Source organism: Prosopis cineraria, unplaced genomic scaffold (assembly GCF_029017545.1).
Source record: "Prosopis cineraria cultivar Desert tree isolate PC_DT_omini unplaced genomic scaffold, ASM2901754v1 PC5, whole genome shotgun sequence".
Taxonomy (NCBI): Eukaryota; Viridiplantae; Streptophyta; class Magnoliopsida; order Fabales; family Fabaceae; genus Prosopis; species Prosopis cineraria.
Genome location: NW_026555336.1, coordinates 29,465,286 through 29,487,835, shown reverse-complemented (window position 1 = coordinate 29,487,835; position 22,550 = coordinate 29,465,286). Strand labels below are relative to the sequence as shown.

Sequence of the window (22,550 nt, the reverse complement as noted above, 5' to 3'; positions counted from 1 at the left end):
TCCTTATATATAAATAATTTGTTTAAGTTGTTCGTGAATGTGATTCTTTCTATTTAAATTTAGTGCTTATTGAACTATCTTACTAATAATTTATTAAATAATTTATCAACATTCCAGTTTTTGTTTTGACATGAATGTAGAAACTCTTCATTACATCCCAGAGATATATTTAAGAATTTATTTCAAAATCTACATAATTTGTATTATCAAGTCAAGTCGCTTGTGCATGTATTAGTCTATTCTGGCAGAAATAAAACCGTGTGTGTGTGTGTGTGTGTAAAAGATGTTAAATTCAACAGATTAATAAAAATGGAAGAAAGTAAAAAGGAAGAAATATATGTGTGTAAGATTTTTTTATATATTTAAGATTTTTTTATAAATAAAAATTCAACATGAGTATTACGAGAGAATATCATTGACTTGGGTTTACATTTATACATACATTATCAAAGGTTGTTTTAGATAATTCTCCACCCGATGTACCTCCTCTGGTATGAACATTTCAACCCATTTTTTTAGTTGTTAATGTTTTGCGTAATTAGACCATCGACCTCACAATTAAATAAACATTTTTAATTTTACATTCATACATGCCAACTATGAATTTTTTTTTTGTAGATATTCACTATATATATATATATATATTATAAAGTTAAAACTTTTAATCTAAATCAACACTCCTCCAATAAAGTAATTACCTACTGAAGAATATCTTATTCTCAGTACATAAGCAATTGACCTTATAATATTTACAGTATTATACTCTCTCTTTAAAAATATAAGGCATTTTTAACTGAATTTCACTCTCCAATAAAGTAATTACTTACTTTCAAATTAACCTTATTTTTTATATTTACCCTTATTAAATATTTTATAATAAATATAAAGTCGTTCATTAATAGAGGTACTTTAAAAAAAAAAGCAATGATCACACCTCAAAAGACTAAAAATGTCTTATATTTTTAAACATATAACTCTTAAAAAAATATTTTATATTTTTAAATGGAGGGAGTATATAATAATATATGTAAGATTACATATTATTATATATTATACATAAATGCAATTTATATATTTTATTCTAGATTTGAAAGATATTTTACGTAATGCATTATTTTACAAAAAAATTGTTATTGATTAATATATCAACTTTTAATTAGTTAGGATTACTTTAAATATGTCAAACGTACATTCTTTTAAAATTTAATATTGTTTATTAATTTATTTATTTTTACAAAAATTTTAATTATTTCTTAATATTAATATATTATAATTTTTTATTATAAGATTATATATCATACGTATAGTTTCAATTTGTATAATTTTAAAAAATTTATAAATATTTACAAATATTTTATAGTTATAAAAACTTTATCTAAATTTTTAAAATATTAATAATAATAAATATTAAAATCTCAATTTAATTATAATTTTTTTCCCAAAAATATGGCTCCCCACACTTAGTAAGCTAGTTCCGCCCTTGGCCTATACATAATGACAATTAAATTTTAATAGTGTAAATAAATCTGAAAGGAGTATATATATGTATATAATAAAGTGTTGTATTTGAAGAACACAATGAAAAGAATCATGACTAAATTCATCTAAGGGCTCATTTTTAAAATTCCAAGAATATCTTTCATTAAAATAACTAATATTTGTCAAGAAGATGATATATATATATATATATATATAACATGAACCTTCAACTTTATTCGCTTGCTAACGAAGTTTCCTATATTCCTTCAAAAGAAAAAGAAAATAAAAAAAGTCCAAAACAGAGTTATACAAAGTAAAATAATAAATTTGTGACATTACAAGTAGTTGAGAAACCACCTAACAACCATCTAATGGCATCTCAAACAACAAATGAAATACCAGCTTGAAACTAATTTTTTACAAAAATTAAGCCTTCCATCAACTCCTTACTTAAAGGATAAAAGCATTTTCATTCACACCAACATGAGTTTTTGAACCAAATAAATGCACATTTGATATCATTAGAGAATTTTTTTTAATATGTAAAAAAATAAAATGTATAATAGCTATTATGATTCTATCATATATCTGTTTAATTTTTAAAGAAAATATCATTTAAGCACCATTAAGGCGAATTAATGTCCAATAAGGAATGAAAAATTCTGAAATATCACTATAAAATGTTTAGATGGGAAAAGACTTGATAGGAATAAGAAATGAAGGAAAGAAAAGGAAATAATTGAAAATATTGAATATTTGAGGAGATTCAAATATTGAAGATATTTTGTTTTATTAATAAAGAGTGTTTTATTTTATTTGTCTTAATATTTAAATTATTATTATATTTTAGTATTAATCATTATCTTGTCATTTTATTTTAAAATTTCTAAAAATTTTTCACTTTTATATATTGGGGTATTCAGGTTTATGTACATCTTAGTTGGTCCATACCTATCCCAATCATGTCAAGATAAATTTGTCCTTACTTAAAACAATCGAGAGTAGACATTTGTGGAATGGGACAGAAAAGGAACTGGGACGAGACTTAGAATATCTTTCAAGACATCACGCCTCATCCCAATATATATATATATATATATAATATATATATATATATATTAATTATTATGTTATTTTTATTATTTATTTTTTTATATTTTTTACTTATCTTTACTTTATTTAATTTTGCATTGCTCCGTGATACTCAGTTTGGCCAAGCAACTTACGAGATATTTTTTTTATAATTATTGATATTAATTTAAATAATTAAAAATGAAAATCCAAATTGTAACCATTCAAATAATCTATTGAGTTCATTTTTCAAGTCTATACCTAGTTGTTGTTGCTTATAATCTAAGTTTATAAAAGGCTCTAACCAAATAGCCTACACTTGCACATAGGCTCTTGTATTTGGATAACTCATGTCCTTATATCTATCCGTTTATGTGTTGAAACTCAATTGATTAATCATATATAAAAAAAATATAATTCTTTATACGTTTTAGTTAAGTATTACTAGTTATTTAAAGATACATGAGTGGTTAAAACAAGTAAGGATGGTCACCAGAATGTCCCAGTCTTATGCCAACTCCTACTAGGATGACACATGGGACAAAATTTGAAGCTTGATCATTTTTTGGGATAAGATATGGGATAAGGATTTCCTAATCCTGTTCATCTCTTGAACACCTCTATTTATTTTTAAGGTTAGGCTGAGACTTGTAAATATAGATATGTCTTTGATTGGATGGGGATTGCTATTACCTTGTTTCTTTTATGAGTTTCTCTCTTATCTATGTTCTCTCTACTCTCTTCTTCTATTTCTTTCTCTATTCTTTTCTCCCTTCTTTCTCTTCCTTGTTTTGCATCAAGACTATAATACCTATGCTATTCTTTTTCTTTTCTTAAACTTGTCAATTAAGGAATGTTTTCTTATTAAATGTAAATAAGTATTTATCAATTAACAAATAGCTATTAGTTGAAACATAATCTACACTTTTCTCTTCTCACAACCAAATTCTTTCATATTCCTAAACTTATGAATTAGCAAATAATTTTTTATTAAATACGAATGAGTATTTATTAACTAATAAATAACTACTTATTAAAATATGATCTACATATGTCCCTTCCTACAACCAAGCTCTTTCATATTTTTGAATTTGTCAATTAGTAAATAACTTCTTGCTAAATGTAAATGGATACTTGGTAATTGACAAATGATTTATCCCTTCCCACAACGAAGGTATTTCAAATTCTTGAACTCTTTAATTAGTGAATGACTTTTTATTAAATACAAATGATTATTTGTTAATTAAAAAAGTAGGGGTATTATAACTTTTTCCTATTTGTCCTAATCCAACATGGATATTTCAAAGTCTTTTAATTTTTGATTGATATTAAATATCATCACTAAATGATATTTTTCCAATAATATTTTTTTTGCCAATAATATATGGGAGAGTGTATTTGTGTGACAAACTGTCTAAATAATCAATCATCAATTAATATAATATAATATATATATATATATATCCATAAAAATTGTAGAAAATTATATTACTTATGAGTAGTAATGGCTCATCAACTGTTCGTGATTAATTTGGATTTAAGAACTTCTAATACAATAATGTTAACTAATCAATGAATTAAGCCACGATTTAAAATATAGTTAAATGGTAATTTGGCCTTTTAAATTATAGGTTTAGAAACATTTAAATCCTTAAACTCATTTTTAATACAATTTTTTTCTTTAATATTTGAAAATAGTGTGATGCTCCCCTATCATTAACAAATGTTAATTTCAATAGTTATTTAACTAAAAAATTATAGAAAAAGATATAAAAATTACAAAAAATGCATCAAAAATTACAGAAAATGACTAAAAAATTAAAATATTTTATGGTACTTATTTTTAATTTTTTAGGTGTTATTTTATTTTATTTTTGAGGTGTTTTTCTATAATTTTTTGATTAATTAATTATTAAAGTTAATTTTTTATTAATGATAAGAGTGACATTACACAGTTTTTGAATATTAAACGAAACATTATGCTAAAAATAAACTTAAGATTCTAGACACGGCAGTTTCAAAGTGAAATTGCCATTTAACCCATGCATGCGTGTGTATTAATAATCTACGTACCAATGTGTTGGCCAAGAAGCAAATCTATATATGCCAATGGGGATACGTAGGCGTGTGGACCATTGTTCTTTTGTCTTATCTTTGAATTCAATTTTGTTCTTGTTTATTTAATCCACATGATTTCTTGGAAAATTCCTCCAAACAAGCAAGGTATCTTAATTCTTTTTTTTTTTATATATATCTTCTCTTTTTTGAAAAATGTGATTCCCTATACCTAAAAAATATTCAACATGTAATCGTTTGCTTTGGCAAAATATTCAACATGTAATTTCTTTTTATGTCATATATATATATATATATTGTGATCATTTTATGAAAAAAGATAGTTATTTCCTTTAAGTTGTTAATTTTCATGTAAGAAACAGATGTTAGAGTTCATTTAATTTTAATATTTTGTTGAATGTATATATTGTGCATTAATTTTATATATTTGTGCTAAATATAATTTTTTTTGGCCGTAATATAATGATAAATGAATTAATAACTTTGGGTAATATCAATAACTTTTGTTTTGGCCTAAGAAAACATGATATTGTATGAATAAATTAGTCCGGTAAGTTTATGACACTAGAAGGCTGGCCACCAACTTTGCAAACCTTCTTAACAATTATTTTTTAGCGAACATACCTTGTTGACAATTTCAAAATAAAAATAATGAATATAAAATATAATTGGGAGAATGGCAATTCAAGGCCTGATTATAAGATTAATGATAAATAAGAAATTTTCATTCGAGAAAATTGTAAAAATTGGGAGTTTGAGATGTGAGCATGTTCTCGTTTAACATTAATATTCTAATTTTATTTTTGGAATTTCTTTTTAAATACATGGATGTATAAATATTATAGAGGGACCTGATTACAAATTGAGTGAAAGTATAAATATTAGAAGATTCATTCTCCCCTTTATTGCTAACAAAAATATACATTTATTTTGTAATTTTATATAAGATTTTGTTTTAATCATTTAATTTTTATAAAATATCTTTTCAGTTCTCTAACTATAATACTATTATTTTTATTAATAAAAAGTTCTAATATTAAAATATGAAATGTTGATAAAATATTTTTCAAATGTTTACCCATTAAATTTTATTTTTTAAAACAACAATTAATATTAAACGTATCAGTTGAGACTAATAATGTTAAGATAGGAAAAATAAAAAAAATATTTTATATAATTAAAGAATTAATCTACATTTTTATTTTACCTTTATTTGCATTCTCTGTTTTTTTCCCCTCATTGTAATATTACTTTCTAGTCTGAACTTTATAAAAATTTAGAATATAGAATTAAAATATTGAATGAAAATGAGCACCTATGGAAATTCCAGATAATCTGTAGAGTACTTTTGTTTATTTAATTAATCAAAATCTAAAATAAAAAATAAAGTTGTTCAGATTGCAGAAGCCAAGCATCCTGTCTTCTTTCCCTAGCCACTGTCTCCTTACAGTGCTCACTAATTAGGAAAAACACGAAAGCGATCAATCCTTTATCTTGCTCTAATCATAACCTGATTTCACTATTGCGGAGCCTCACGCGCCTTTTCCGGGCACTTATAACCCACGCGTCTCTTTTCCTTTCCCCTCGTCTTTTCTTTTGTAAATCCATGGTCTTCCTTGTCGTCCCCTCGCTGACGTTTCTTCCCCACGTTTGAATCTTCTGCTTCATAAAGCATTTCCAATCGCTCCCTGAAAATTCTATTCTCTCTCGCGTTCTTTGTCAACTCGAATTCCGTGCAGGTGTGTGCCTCTGTTCACGAATCTCTCTGTTCTCTCGTGCTCATTGTGGTTTCTCACTTTCTCTCTGCAATCTCATTTTTTTTTTTAAAAAAAAATACGAGTCTTTATTATTATTATTATTTTTGGGTGTTTGGTTCTTAGCATTCCTCTTTCTCGTTCCCTTTTTTGGTTTTAAAGCTGCATGCAGAGTCCACTGTACATGAAAAGTCCAGAGTGAGAGAGAGAGAGAGAGAGAGAGAGAGGATGACTGAATGGATTGATCCATTTCAATTAGGATGTTTCGTGATTGTACAGTTTGATATGTTTTGGTTTGACTAAATTGGTATTTTTAAAACTTTAATACTCATGTTTGCTTTTGTTTGTGCCCTTTCGCTTTTTTGGCTCCCGTGTTGAAAAGTTACATCTTCAAGGTGCCGATCGGGGATTTGGTTTTCTCCTATCTCCTGTGGAAGTTAGGTTCTCAACGTCTACCATCTATCTAGGATTATGATCCAAGTTATTCTCGCCACACTTGTTATACCCTCCTTGTTAGTTTCTATTTTCTCCTCTGTTCTGTTTTGATGGTTTCACTTTGGAACGGCATCTGTATTTGTTTGTGACATTCTTTCCATTTTTAAGTCCTTTCAATTTGTGATGTCACTTTATTCCTATAATGTCTGGCGATTTAAATTTTGATCAACATTTGCTAATCTTCCTATTTTGTCGTTCACAGAGAAAAATGCCAGAAATTCAGTCGGCTACACACACTATTAAATCACATGGAGCTCAAGTGGCAAGAATACATTTGCATGACTGGTTAATTCTTTTGCTTCTTGTTGTCATTGATGTGATCTTGAATCTGATAGAGCCGTTTCACCGCTTTGTTGGGGAGGGGATGATGACCGACCTAAGATACCCAATGAAAGATAATACTGTCCCCTTTTGGGCTGTCCCGGTTCGTTTTTCTTCACGGAATTGTTTCATTAAAAAATGAAATTGATCTTACATTGGCCTATGTGGCGTGATCAGTTTAAATATAAACTCTTTTATTTTAATTTCCTGGATAGGTAATAGCTATATTGTTGCCACTGGTAGTCATTCTCTTCTACTATATCAAGCGGAAGGACATTTATGATTTTCATCATGCTATATTGGGTACATTTTTTATGCTTTAGAAGTTTTTCCTCTCCATCTCGTTTGTACATCACGCTGCCATGATTGTAATTCTTTAACATCATGTATTGCCAAATGCATTCTTCAGGGCTTCTATTTTCTGTTCTGATTACTGCGGTGATAACTGATGCTATCAAAGATGGTGTTGGACGGCCACGCCCTGACTTTTTTTGGCGATGTTTTCCAAATGGCAAAGGGGTGGGTTCTTTATTTTATCAACTAACCATTTTGTTGTATGAAAAATGATTTTATTTGCATGTGACGCACATTGCTTTAGCTATCTGCACAGCTAACATGGCATTTGCGCATGACATGTTCAGGTGTTTGATTCAATAACAAGTGATGTTATGTGCACTGGAGATAAGAGTGTTATCAAGGAAGGACACAAAAGTTTCCCCAGTGGACATACATCATGTAAGTACCCTGATGAGCCTATCTGCAATCTGCCAAGTTTAGTTTGTCCGTTAAATTGTTTAAAAGCTCAGATCTTCATTTTCTTTGGGCGATCCTTTTTCCTATTAGGGCCTGTTTGGATACATAACTTTTAGTTTTTGGGATGTACTTTTGCACTTTTTGAATGTAGGATCTTGTTTGGAAATTTCATGATTAGGCAAACTGACTTTTTAAATGTTCATTGAGAAAGCTATTGGAAGTGGATTTGACATCTTTACTTTTTGGAGTTTTTCAAACTGACTTTCTGGTGTTGAGTTTTTGAATTTACTATACTTTCTTTATTCCCTTACAGTACTTATTACATGCTCTGTTTTATTAGAATTTGAATTTAGTGCAATAGCCACAAGGCCAAATAAATTATACAAGGAGGCAATTTTGTGAACGTTTTGTATATGAAAAAGAAAAAAAAAGTTTTTAATCCTATTTATAGGGTATGTTATTCAATATTAATGACTGTTGAATTATTTATTACATTTTTTTTCAATATTAACTTTACATTTTTAATTCTTATTATTTAACATATTAAATTTTATTTTATTTTGAATTTTTTTCACATTTTTAATATATTATATTTGTATAACAAAAATTATAAATTATCATAAATTAGTGTCCTTTTTGGTCATTATATATGCAAAAGTGCATTTCAAAAGCGCAAATTATCATTAATCCAAACAACTTTCAGTTTACTAAACTGACTTTTGAAAAAATATATTCAAACACAAATTTAGTTTTTCCAGTTTTCTGTACTGTTGTTTATGTATTTTTCAATCATATGCTTAAATTTCATATTATCTTCATATTATCAAGTCCTCCAAGTTCTGGATCTTACATGTTAATTGAAGTGATTTTGGATAATAATAGGACCAGACTGTCATAACTCAAACTACCGTTGAGGAGTCTGCTTCCTGGAAAAACAAAAATAAGGTCCAGGCTTCTTGAGCTACCTCAAAATGAGCTAACCACTATGTCATTGTTCTTTATGCAGGGTCTTTTGCTGGTCTAACTTTTCTTTCTTGGTATCTATCTGGAAAAATTAAGGTATTTGATCGTAGGGGCCATGTTGCAAAGCTCTGTATTGTTTTCTTACCAATCCTCATGGCAGCTATGGTTGCAGTCTCACGCGTTGATGATTATTGGCATCATTGGCAAGATGTGTTTGCCGGAGGTCTTATTGGTGTGTTCTTTAAGGCCTGAAAATTTCTGTTTTTATGTTACTAAATATTAACACAAGACCTTTTTGCGAAATTCCTTATGTGAACTTCTTTCATGCAGGATCTATCATTGCTTCTTTTTGTTACTTGCAATTCTTTCCTCCTCCATATGATTTAGATGGTATGTCCATGAATTGTGCCTTGTCCTCTTTAACACATTGAATTGTCGTGACACTCTGCTTTTAGACTTTCAATGTATGTGTCCTGTGGCGGTAATATGGCTTAGTGTGTTAAAGGTGTGCTTCAAAGCAATATGTTAATCATGCTTCAACTTGTTAGAAATATTAATAAAAACCAATCATGAAAATTTGCTTAATCGCTTTAAGCCTTGGCTTGAAATGATCCTAATATGGTATTGAAGCTCTATGGTTGAGTTCGACCATTGTTGTTCCCATTCTTTCTGCTTTAAATTAAAATTTTATATGATGTATGATGGCATGATCCTTTCTCCGCATTTAATGAAAAGCAATTATAAATAACATAAGCTTTTGAGTTGAAATAACCCTTGTCCAATCTAAAGGGCTTAATAAAACCAAGTAAATGTGATATCAATAGGCTGATATGGTTGAATGTTTTCTCTAAATTTTCATTCAATCAATTATCATGGAAATTTCTATATCGTCATCTTTTAAGACATGGAGGATCTGCTTTGTGATTTTTGTTTTCAACTGTGCTTGTGATATTGGATTCCTCTTGATTAGTTTACACCCTCTCTCCTGGCATGTTTAACCTTTTTAATTATGTTTGTTTGCTGCATAAAAATATAATAGTAGCAATTTCAGTTCAAGTATGAAGAACACACTTTGTTGCACTGAAAGGGCACTCCTTGTTTGCTTGGTATATATAATTCCTTGGAGTGCTTAAGCTTAAAGGACTTGTGTGATTAGCATAAGTTTTTCATCTGGACATGTTTCTTTGAGCTTGATTATGCTGTAGGCGGGCATAGTTTGCATGGTCAACTGTTAATGGTACATTTAGCCTATTTGGCTTTTATTCAGGCATTTAGCTTAATGATACTGCCAAAAAAATTAGAAAAAAAGTGTGTGTGTTGCTCATATCAGGGCATGTTTAAAACATTCCACCAACTTAAGTTCAGTGTTCATAAATGTTGTTACTCAATATTATGCAAGTTAGAGTTTTGTATAAAATCCTTGCTAGTTGCTAAAACTGGTATTCATAGTCCTCTACTGCACAGTGTGTGTGTTTGGTTTCATATTGGAGACCATGGTTTTGATGGTTTCCAACCTGAAACCAAACAGGCTCTTTGTCTTATCTGAGGGTCAGGCTTTTGAAATGTTTTCATTCAGGACTTTCTTATGTGTATAATTTTCATATAATTTTCATATAATTGTGTGCGTAGGTTGGGGCCCTTATGCATATTTTCAGATGTTGGCTGAATCTCAAAATGGTGCTCAAGGCTCATCTACAAACAATGACATTATTAGCCCACAACCTGGTGAGATTCACATTGTAAGTATTCCACCTCATCGTGATGGGGATATTGCTCGAGGCAGTAACTGGGATCCAACTCCTGTATTTGATGGATCGCAAAATGCAAGGAGATAAGGACTTTAGTCTCCGAGTGCAGTGTAGAGTCATAGGAAAAGATCAGATGTGCATAGTCTGTACAAAGTAATAGAGTTTGTGAATTTCATTGCAGATTTCTGCATCTGAACTTTCTGAAAGAATTGAAATTGATATATATATATATATATATATATGCTCATTTCCTCAGAGTAGATCATAGGATTCTTCCAGTATCTTAGCTCTCAACAAATGTGACATGTTGCGGTTGATTTGATTCTGAGATCACTACAGAGTGAGAGTGTATGATTTTTGTTAGTTGTCAAAACAGTGTTGTAAACTTTGATCGTTGATCTTCAGATCCAGCCTGTATAAAAATGGGAAAACACAATTATTGGTTATTATTGTTTTTAACATATTTTGGTATAAGTCCCAGTAGTCTTTTTATCATTGTTTCAGCTCCTTTTAGTTTATCTCGTGTGCAACATTAGCCCCTTTATTTTTTAATTTGTCCAAGAGAACGATGAGATGACACTGTCAATGTTAAATATGCTAACCGATGACTAACGTTATTGATATTTGTGCTAAGATTGAATTATGTTTCAATAGATTGAGGGAACATTTTTTATACTGTGTCATCTATTGTCGTTTTGGGCATAATAAAAAGTAGAGAGACTGATGAAGTGTATGGGATAAACAAGAGGGATTTGAAGCAACCAATATATATATATATATATATATAAATTAATGATTATGTTTATCCTAAAAAAAATTGCAGAGGTTGTGAAAAAGTTACACAGCCTTTGGAAGAGTTTTCAGAAGAAAGAAAGCAAAATGATTATAATGTGACCCAACCAATAATACAATAGAAACACTAAATTAAGACAATAACAGCACTAAATAGGAGAGGAAAATGCTGAGGTTTTTTATAATAATGAGCTGAATGGACCGAATCAGAGTTATAAGGACACTCTCTGATTTTGGCAAAAACCCTATTTTCTCTATAAAATCAAGATAACTCCAGCCACTAGATTTCAAGCTTCAAAATACAAGTTCCCTACCACTGGCATTCGAGAGGCCAGTCTCTCCTCACAACTCCATTCTCCTCTCCTCCCCCACTGTCCAAGCAAAAGACTACAGACCTTCAGCATGGCTTACACACGGCCCATATTACCCAAAAGATTCTAATCATGATAAAAGATCACAAATTACTGTTCCTTACGGCCTGACAGATAAGTCCTTGGATCAGTTAAAGTATTTCCACTAGAGTTATTCCTCCCCTTTGACTTCCTTTGATATGTCTTAGGAAAATAATGGGCTCCATCATTACCCTCCCCTAAGAGTTTCATCTTATCCTCAAGGGAAAAAGTTGGAAACTGTTGGCAAATCATTTTTGCACATTCCCAAGAATTCTCAAATTCTGGTAAATCTTGCTATTTAACCAATACCTCTCGCTGTCTGTTCATAAGCTTGCGAACCTTTCTTATATCTTGAGGCTGCACCTGCAATTCAAATTCATTAGAAAGTATTGGGGGAATGGAAGGTTGTACCACAGCAGCTGAAACTGTTTGCTTTGGCTGAGAAACATGGAATACAGGGTGAATGCGGGCAGTAGGTAGGAGTTCCAGCTTGTAGGCCACAGTCCCGATCTTTTCAAGAACCTTGAAAGGTCCGTAGAAACGTGGGCTAAGCTTCTCATTGTCCCTCCGAGCCAAGGTTTTCAACCGATAAGGTCGAAGTTTCACATAAACAAGGTCCCCCACTTCGAAATGCACATCCCTACGATGCTTGTCAGCTTGCACCTTCATTTTGCTTTGAGCCTTAGCCAAATTTTCCCATAATTGCTCAATGATCTGATTTCAAATCTAAATCTGTGCATTCACGTCTTTTACAGCTGAGGATTCGCCACTAAATTTTAAAAAGTAGGAGGATCCCTTCCATACATTGCCTTAAAAGGTGTCATGCTCGCCGCACTATGAAATGAAGTATTATACCAATATTCAGCTCAAGACAACCATTTAGCCAATTGAGTAGGCTTCTTATTGGCAAAACAATGCAAGTAAGTTTCCAAGCTTCTATTTATCACCTTCGTTTGTCCATCAGATTCTGGATGGTAAGATGAAGTAAGGCAAAGTTGAGTTCCAGCTTGTTTGAACAATTCTTGCCAAAAATGGCTAATGAAAACCCTATCTCGATCTGAAACTATGATTTTAGGGAAACCATGTAGCTTCACAACCTCAGCTACAAACTTTTCAGCAACATCCTTTACAGAAAAAGGGTGGGCAAGAGGGAAGAAATGTGCATATTTTGTGAGTCTATCCACCACTACTAGAATGGTGTCATACCGCTTTGATTTGGGAAGCTCGGTGATGAAATCCATGCTAATATCTTCCCAAACACTTTGAGGAACAGTTAATGGCTGTAACAGACCAGCAGGAGTTAAAGCTTGATACTTATTCTTCTGGCACACCTCACAACTTGCCACATATTGCTGGACATCCCTCTTCATCCCTTCCCAATACACTACATTGGATAGCCTCTTGTAAGTCCGTAAATAACCCGAATGCCCCCCTATCGGAGAATCATGGAACTCCTTAAGTAGCAAGGAAAATTCTGGTGGAGCTTTTTAGTAGTACTATTCTGCCTTTGTAGTGCAGGCAGCCATGGACCATGTTGTACCCTTCCACCCCATTTTTATCCGTGATAAGTTGCTGCAAAATTTTTCTCAATTTTAGGTCAGCCTGTACCTCTTTTTTCCAGTCTTCCACATCATTATATTGCCATAAAGAAAATACCAGCAATTCTAGTGATTCTTCTTGTCTGGATAATGCATCAACAGTCTTATTCTCTTTCCCAGGCTTGTACACAATTTTAAACTTGTATCCCAATAATTTAGAGACCTATTTTTGCTGGTTTTCTTCCACTACTCTTTGCTCCAGCAAGTATTTCAAGGCCTTTTGATCTGTATGAATGATGAATTTATGCCCTCAAAGATAATGCTGCCATTTCTTGACTGCCATGACAATAGTCATGAGCTCCCTTTCATAAATGGAGCATTGTTGTGCTCGAGTAGAGAGTTTTTGGCTATAGTATGCTACAGGTCTGCCTTGCTGTGTTAGAACAGCCCCTACACCAGTGCCAGAGGCATCGGTTTCTAACTCAAAAGGAAAGGTAAAATCAGGCATTGCAAGCACAGGTAGTGTGGTCATAGTTATTTTGAGTTTTTCAAAAGCAATTTCTACTTCCGTTGACCATTTAAATGAGTCTTTTTTGAGTAAATCAGTAAGAGGACTAGCAATCTTCCCATAATTCTTAACAAAACGATGATAGTATCCGGTCAACCCTAGGAATCCTCTCAAGGATTTCACATTCTTAGGCTTTGGCCACTTCATCATGCTCTCTACCTTGGCTGGATCGGATTAAACCCCTTCTTTTGAAATCAAATGCCCTAATTATTCAATCTTGGACTGAACAAAGCTGCACTTCTTTAAGTTTACCACGAGTTGATTTTCTTTCAGGACAGAAAATACTGTCCTCAGATGCTTCAAGTGAGCAGTTACATCACTGCTGTATATAAGAATATCATCAAAAAAAACTAGCACAAACTTGCGCAAATATTCCCTGAATAACTCATTCATCAAGGATTGGAAGGTTGAGGGAGCATTGGTTAATCCAAACGGCATCACCTTAAACTCATAATGTCCCTCATGTGTCCTGAATGCTGTTTTGTGTTCATACCCTGCTTTGATTCGGATTTGATGGTACCTGAACTTTAAATCCAGCTTTGAAAACACTGTGGCTCCCTTCAATTCGTCAAATAGCTCATCAATAGCGGGAATGGGAAATTTATCAGGAACTGTAATTTTGTTTAATGCCCTGTAGTCAACACAAAACCTCCAACTTCCATCTTTTTTCTTCACTAGCAATATCGGGCTTGAGTAAGGACTGTTGCTAGGCCGTATAATTCTAGATTTTAACATGTCTTTCACCATGTTCTCTATTTCATTTTTTTGTAAGTAGGGGTATTGATAAGGCCTGATATTTGGTGGTTGCTTCCCTGATTTTATTACAATAGCATGATCCTTAGAGCGGGATGGAGGAAGCCCCTCAATAGCTTAGCAAACCATTAGAAAATTTTCCAATAATGTTTGAATTTTTGGGTTCAAAATTTTTGTACTTTCACCATTACTGGTCAAGCCATTGTATTCAATCAAGAATCCCTCCCCTTTCTTCCCTACTAAGCGCATTAAGGATTTGAAGGTAGCTTGTGCTTTGGTAGGAGTTGGGTCCCCTTATAGACAAACTTGCTCTCCTTTTTCACCAATCTTCATCGTTAGTTGGCTCCAGTTCACTCTCACATTACCCAGTGATTTCAACCATTCCATTCCCAATACAGCATCAACACCACTTAGGGGGAATGGGTAAAAGGTCTGAATGATGTTAAGCCCTTGTACCTTCATACAGAGATCCTTGCAATGCTTTCTCCCTTTCAAGGTAAAGTCGTCGCCTACTGTAACTTTATACTCAAAAATTTCATCAGTGAGTAGTTTCAACCTGTTCTACAAATCCTCAGCAATGAAATTATAAGTGGCTTCGCTGTCAATGAGTATGATCACTTCAGTGCCCACAATGGTCCCTTTGACCTTCATGTTATGGTTGTTGCTGAATCCCGCCATGGAGTTTAAAGACAAATCCATCTGTGTCTCTTTTTCAGAATTCTTATTACCTTCGACTTCAAGTTTAGGTTCAGGTTTTACTTCTTCCTCCTCAAGTGTTCGGTCCGTTCCCTTCTCCATGATCAGAACTTGGAGATTTTTGTTCTTGCACTGATGAACGGGATTATATTTGTCACCGCACTTGAAACACAACCCTAGTCCTCTCCTTCTTGCGATTTCAGCATCAAATAGGCACCGAGAATTACTTCCTTTCCTCACTGCAAAACTCCAGTTTGATGTACTCCCAGCCTTCGAATGCTTTATTTTTGCATCAGTCCGCCTCGTGTTTTCTGTGGAGGAAGACGCTGGTGTTGTCTCGTGCTTGCTGCCTTCTGTCACATGGGCTACACGTGTAGAATACATTGGTTAGGCCAAATCGGATCTTGGCCCATAATGGGTGCATTGGGCTCGAGTTGCCTTAGACTCTTTACTTTCAGCCAGCATTTGATTTCTCTCGTCAATACACACGGCCACCTCCATCAGGTCTCTCAATGTCGTAGTTTTGGTGAGTTTCAGCTCAGCCTTAATTTTATCTTTTAGTCCAAAACGAAAAACTCCAATTAAGCATTCTTCTAAAGCTTTCCTTAATGGCGCTGACAATAATTTGAATTCTTCTACAAAATCAGGCACAGATTTCTCTTGTTTAGTTATGAATAACCTCTCGTACTCACCTCCTGGTTGGGAGGAATGAAACCGTCACAATAGTTCTCTTTTGAACTTGGGCCAGTTGCTCAGTGGAGTCCTTGTATCGAGCCATTGGTACCAGTTTAAAGCTTTACCTTCAAGACATACCGCAGCTGCCTCTAGTTTTTGCTATTCTGCTACAGAATTCATGTGAAAATAGCGTTCAACTCTGAAAAGCCATCCAATGGGGTCCTCGCCTGAGAAAACAGGTAGCTCTAATTTTTGATACTTGCCACCTTCAATATCTCCCCCTAGGTTCGTCGCAAAAGCCTCCTCATGATGATTTCCTTCTTGTTCTTCCACACGTGGCCCTGGTATCCTCTTTTCTATCTGCCCCAGTGTTTCAGTAATTGCCTTCAATGGATCTTTGATGTCACCTACATCCTTAGTTAATACCCCAATTGTCTCTTTCAACTCCTGTACTTCTTGGTCAGCATATTGTACTATTTCGGCCATAACTTCTCTCTCAATTTACCCAGAAATCTCACTGCTCTGATACCAAATAATGTGACCCAACCAATAATACAACAGAAACACTAAATTAAGACAATAACAGCACTAAATATGAGAGGAAAATGCTGAGGTTTTTTATAATAATGAGCTGAATGGACCGAATCAGAGTTACAAGGACACTCTCTAATTCTGGCAAAAACCCTGTTTCCTCTATAAAATCAAGATAACTCCAGCCACTAGATTTCAAGCTTCAAAATACAAGTTCCTTACCACTGGCATTCGAGAGGCCAGTCTCTCCTCACAACTCCATTCTCCTCTCCTCCCCCACTGTCCAAGCAAAAGACTACTAATACCTTCAGCATGGCTTACACACGGCCCATACTACCCAAAAGATTCTAATCATGACAAAAGGTCACAAATTGCTATTCCTTATGGCCAGGGACTGACGGATAAGTCCCTAGACCAGTTAAAGTATTTCCACTAGAGTTATTCCTCCCCTTTGACTTCCTCTGATATGTCTTAGGAAAATAATGAGCTCTATCAGATTACAGATAAACGTATTATGCAGCTCAATTTACATTCTTGACCTTTTATCTGGATATTTTATATTGGTGGCAAACAAAATGATTAATTTGATCTTCTATAGCAGGTCATAAGATGCTTTTCAGAGGCATTGTGATTGGAAAAATTTAAAATATTGATGGTCATTGCCCTATTCAATAAAATAGCCTTTATAATAGCAGTTGCAATTTTTAAAATTTTGCACTTACAATGGTAATGATGTGTAGCTATGCATTGATGATGAAGGGCGTATTCAATGGAATCAACACTATTCCTTCTAATCCCAAATATAAGTCCTTTTTTTTTTAATACCAGCTTTAGAATCTAAAATATTAGTCACTTTATATTAGTAAATACATATTTTTCACAAATTCCCCATATTAATATTGTTGAGAAAAACCGATGAGTGAGAGGGGCTTTGCTTTTATTCTACTATGGGAGTGAGATATACCAATGGACGATTATGCCATTTGGACTTAAAACTGTCTTATCACTATTTTAGAAAATTATGATTTGCTTTTTTGAGCTCATCCTCAACAGTACTCTAATATGTATTAATATATATTACTATTTTTAAAAACTATATTTTCTCTCAATTTTAAATTAGATTCATGTGATTTATTTTAATTTAATTGAACTTTTATAATTTGATCCATAGATTTATCAATCTGTGGATATTAAAATTTTTAATTTTTTAAAAAACAAAATTTAAGAAATTTTATATTGTTATTAAAAATATTTCATAACTTCCAAATTAATTACATAATTTTTAAAATTCAAAATTTATGTAAGTTATACATTAGGAAAATGACAATAAAAACTTTTTGAATTATATAAATGACATTTTGATCCCTTGAAATGTCATAATTCTCCTGAAGTGTCTAAAGAGTTTTATGTCATTAAAAAATTAATATAAAATTCAAATTTTTCTTGATTGAAGTAAAAATCTAAGGCCTTAGAACAGATACTTCATGCCCTTGATTCGCAAGTTTTATTCTAATATTCACAATTTTTCTTCTTAAAATCATAAAAATTTAACAGTAATTCACAAATTTGCATTTGAAATTCTAATATTCTTCAAGTGTTGCAAATATCAATTGTCATTTATGAGTTTTGTTATAAGATTCACAACATTTCTTTTTAAATTTGAAAAAATTCAACAGCAATTCGCAAGTTCGCATTTGAAATGCTGATATTCTTCAAGCGGCAAATATCAATTATCATTTACAAGTTTTGTTCTAAAATTCACAACTTTTCTTCTTAAATTCACAAGAATTTAACAGAAATTCACAAGTTCACAATTAAAATCTTGATATTCCTCAAGTGTTATAAATATTAATTATCATTCATAAGCATTATTCTAATATTCATAACTTTTCTTTTTAAAATCACAAGAATTTAGTAGCAATTCACAAGTTTGCAAGTATATATTTTGAAGCCTAGGATTTTTTATTTCAATTAAGGGCCATTTGGTTTCTTACATTAATTCTTTAATGATAGCAAAATCCTTAGGGACTTCAGAGAAATTATGACATTTTGAGAAATCAAAATATTATTTAGATAATTCAAAGGGATTTTAATATCATTTTCTCTTATATATTCTAAATAACTTTTATACACACAAAATTTTCATAAAAATAATAAAAATGTAAAAATTATATTAATTTTCCCCTTATTTTTGCCCAAAAGCATCAAATAACAAAAATCCCTCTATCCTAAAGAGTAATTGAGAATCCTAGCATCTCAATTATCAAGGCTCACACAATGAACAAGCTATTCCTTATAACTTTGGCTTCTTTAAAAATGTGATTGAATGTGATAATCCAATTACATATAATAAAGTCTCTAATCTTTTTGATTGGATAGTTTTGAGAAGACCATATTGAAGCATGAATACCTACTTCTATGGAATTGTAGAAGACATTATACAGTGTTGGGAATGAGCATTCAAATTGAATACTCATTTTCAAGCAGGCTCTTTGAAAAGATTTTTGATAGACTGATAAAATTGAAAAGATGTTGTTTTTGTTGGCTTCAATAAGTCCAACCTCCTTGATTTAGCCTAAACCTAAGCTTATATTGTTGGGCCTCATTTCACCTAATGCTGGGAGTAACTTCTACCTTTCAATTTCCATGATCAGTGTACTTAATTTATTAACTATACATATTACCCCTCTTGTAGTCAATTATATTTCTTTCCATTGTTGAACATAATCTTTCTTCTAGCTCGTCTTCTTCATGCTAACTGTACAAATAGTATAGTAGGACTTCTTCTTTTTTTAGGACTTTTACACTTTTTTTTTTTTTGAAGGAGATGATTATAGAAGTGTTCAATAATTGATATATTATAAACCTGACCTTGTCATTTCACAATTAATTTTGATCTTATTATAATTTAAATTTTATATTATTTATACAGTCTTTTATTATATATATTATTTACCATATCCAATTTTATATTATTCATATATTTTTTTTGACAAATCAAGTTTTACATAATAAAAGTTATGTATCATAAAATCCATGCTGTTTCAATAATTATATATTTAAAAGTGCATTTCATTGTATATTATTCAAATAACTTTCAGTTTATCAAATTAATTTTTAAAAAAATATACTATATTCAGACTCTAATATAAGAGATTTTTTAAAAATCTTGCTTAGTTCAAAATATATATTATTGAGTAACTTTTATAATTTTTTTTAACTATATTCCTATTTCATTAATACTCTTTTCGAAAAATAATGACGCATTTGAATTTCAATTATTATTATCAATTACATTTATATATTATATTTAATAAGAGTATAATTGAAAAGTTATATATTTTTTAAGAAATTAAAATTTCAACTAATATTTTTTGAAACTATCAATTAGTTAACAATGCCTTAGTGAGATAATCATTGTGACATGACTAGCTCTGAGACTTGGTCTAAGATTTGAAAGTAGCTAACATATGAGAAGATTAAATCCTTCCTTTGGAAGGTGGCTTGGGATTATCTCCAACCTAAATCCACCTACTCTAATGGAGCCAATCTTTGTCTTGGAACATGCTCTTTTGACTGTAACTCTTTGGACTCAATCGCTCATATCTTGAGAGATTGCAAGAAATTTAAAGAGGTTTGGCTAAAATTAGTTGAACAATCTAAACTAATCACTTTTTTCTCTCCCTTTATATGATTGGATACTTGGAATGTGCAGAAAGATGCAGGTAATGCAAGTGTAAGAAATACGTTTGGGCAAAAACTTTTCACTCATATATGTTGGAACATTTGTAAAGAAAGATACAAAAACATGTATTCCAAAGAAAATATACTTGACCAAGACATTGCTTTTACTACTATTTAGGATATTCTCATTGATTACTTAAAAATCAACTTTTTGACTCAACAGGATGATAGATCAAAAGCAAAATAGTTTTCCTTTGAAGAAGGATGGGTTAGGCTTGATATAGATAACTCCATTGACAATCCAGGTACAGCTGCTTATGACGGTCTCATCTGAAATGATTAAGGCAATTGAATCAAAAGCTCCTTCGAATCTAGATATTACTTTTGTACGACAGCTGAACTTATAGGCAGCTTGAAAGGATTTAACATTTGTTGGACTTGAAAGTTTGACAAAGGTAATGTCTACTTTAACTCTATAGAAACTCTCACGCTAATACGCAATGAGTTCTCTGCAAATTATTTTCTAGCTGCAACTATCAACAAAATCAAATAACTCATTATAAAAGACTAGACGGTTACTTTTGATCACATCTTTAGGAAGGCAAATAAATGTGCAAATTAGATGGCTCACCAAGCTTCTATCAATAATTTAAATGTTCATATTTTTTATATTCCGTCACTTAGTTGTAAAAACCTTTTATACACTGACATAACATAAAATGTTTATTTACAAAGTTTATCCGTGTCCTTCTATTTAGGGGGGGGAACAATGCATTAGTGATCCAAGCCATATTTAAAGTTTAAACACAAATCTTGTTACAACAATAACTAACTTTTTTTTTACTATACCAAAAAAAATAACTAACTTTTATTAAATTAATTTTTGTAAATGAACTTTCATCAAATAATATTTTGAAAGCTTTAACCAGTCAAGCCCTTAGAAGTCTTAAAACCACTTTCGATTTTATCAGTGCCCTCTTTTAAAACAAGCTAGCCGTTGACGCAAACCATGAAAACTTCATGCTCACAGTCCACATCCCGCGCTGTCTCACGAACTAATGAAATTTTAGAATGATATGAGAGAGAAGACTCGGTGACTTAACTTCACTAAGTGTAGAGCATCTTATTTATAGATGTATATGGTACATCAAGTGGGCAAATATTGTTACAGCTGATCTAAGTTACAACTTAAACACGTGGCTACAACAGTAAGTAACAGCTAACTACAGTGAGAGCTTAGTTCTAACAATGTCGCCATTGTGCACGCCTGCTTTGTCGAGCACGCCTGTGTTGCCCAGTCGTCCTTGTCTCTAATGGCTGTGAGTATCTTCTTACTTTCTTCTCTATGTTACTAAGTAGCCATCTATTGAGCAAAACGTGCTAACTGAATAATACTCATTATTATTATTAACAACCTCAATCTTACAATCAGATGGACCAGAGATATATATATGTATATATATAGCCCAAGCAAGTAACACAAACAAAGAGAAAGAGATAAACAGAATGACAAAAAACAAAAAAGAGTAATACAAGGAAAGGGCAGACTAACTATGTATCCTACGGCCCAATATTTTCTTCACAGTTGTTATTTTCGATTGAGGCAACCTGGAAATACTTTTGAAGCACCCTTACCAACAATCTCTTCTGGTCGACAATCCTGTAGAAGTTTATCATTTTCGTCATGTCCGGTGCCATCCCGTTTGGCTTCGTCTTGGTTTCTATGGAGGCTTTGATTTTGGCTTTTGCATATTCAATTGGATTATATGAATTTCCTATATCTAAAAGCCCACTTCGTTTTCGCTCTTGGTGCTTTCTGAGAAACAACTCTGCCAGAGTAATGGGAAAATAAAAGGTGACCAATTATAAAGTAATGCGAATTCTGTGCGAAGACGAAGCCCAATCCCCAATTCTCCCTCGGCCTCCACCACTTCTCACTCCATCGACTGGCTTCCGCACCCTTCAAGCTTTTCATCTTCTTCAGCTCCAACTCCACACTTCTCTTCACTCCAGACACTTCAAGCTTTAACAATTCCTTTACCATAAAAGGTGACCAATTATATGTACTTTAGAAGCGTCCTCTTGCAATGCATCAGCTTCAACAACCGTCCACTGATACTTCTATTTGAACTGGGAACTGTCCTCTTACAAGACGTATAAAGCAAAAGAAACTTCATATTCAATTGTTCATTCAGGCATAATTCAATCTTCCATTCGAAATTTTTCTACTATTCTTTAATTCAGGCCTATATATATATTTA

At 31.9% G+C, this 22,550-nt stretch overlaps 2 protein-coding genes across 6 annotated transcripts; one reads left to right on the top strand and one right to left on the bottom strand.

The window, feature by feature from the left end:
* The first annotated feature begins 6,080 nt into the window (after nucleotides 1-6,080).
* LOC129311018 (lipid phosphate phosphatase 2-like) lies at nucleotides 6,081-11,106 on the top strand. 5 transcript variants are annotated; one of them, XM_054952952.1, is made up of 9 exons: nucleotides 6,081-6,365; nucleotides 6,763-6,860; nucleotides 7,078-7,299; nucleotides 7,412-7,499; nucleotides 7,606-7,715; nucleotides 7,838-7,931; nucleotides 8,956-9,144; nucleotides 9,243-9,302; nucleotides 10,542-11,106. In XM_054952952.1, the coding sequence occupies exons 2-9, from the start codon at nucleotides 6,852-6,854 to the stop codon at nucleotides 10,745-10,747; spliced, it is 978 nt and encodes a 325-aa protein (XP_054808927.1). In that variant the 5' UTR covers nucleotides 6,081-6,365; nucleotides 6,763-6,851; the 3' UTR covers nucleotides 10,748-11,106. The 5 variants fall into 5 exon arrangements, with proteins under 5 accessions (XP_054808927.1, XP_054808929.1, XP_054808930.1 ...); XM_054952955.1 differs by having other exon boundaries at nucleotides 6,083-6,365; nucleotides 6,763-6,892; XM_054952954.1 differs by lacking the exon at nucleotides 6,763-6,860 and having other exon boundaries at nucleotides 6,082-6,365.
* Nucleotides 11,107-11,762: 656 nt separating this feature from the next.
* On the bottom strand, nucleotides 11,763-13,214 carry LOC129310810 (uncharacterized). Its single transcript, XM_054952724.1, has 4 exons — nucleotides 12,792-13,214; nucleotides 12,154-12,558; nucleotides 11,918-12,081; nucleotides 11,763-11,823 (listed from the first exon to the last, which is right to left on the bottom strand). The coding sequence occupies exons 1-4, from the start codon at nucleotides 13,212-13,214 to the stop codon at nucleotides 11,763-11,765; spliced, it is 1,053 nt and encodes a 350-aa protein (XP_054808699.1).
* Between the last annotated feature and the right edge of the window lie 9,336 nt (nucleotides 13,215-22,550).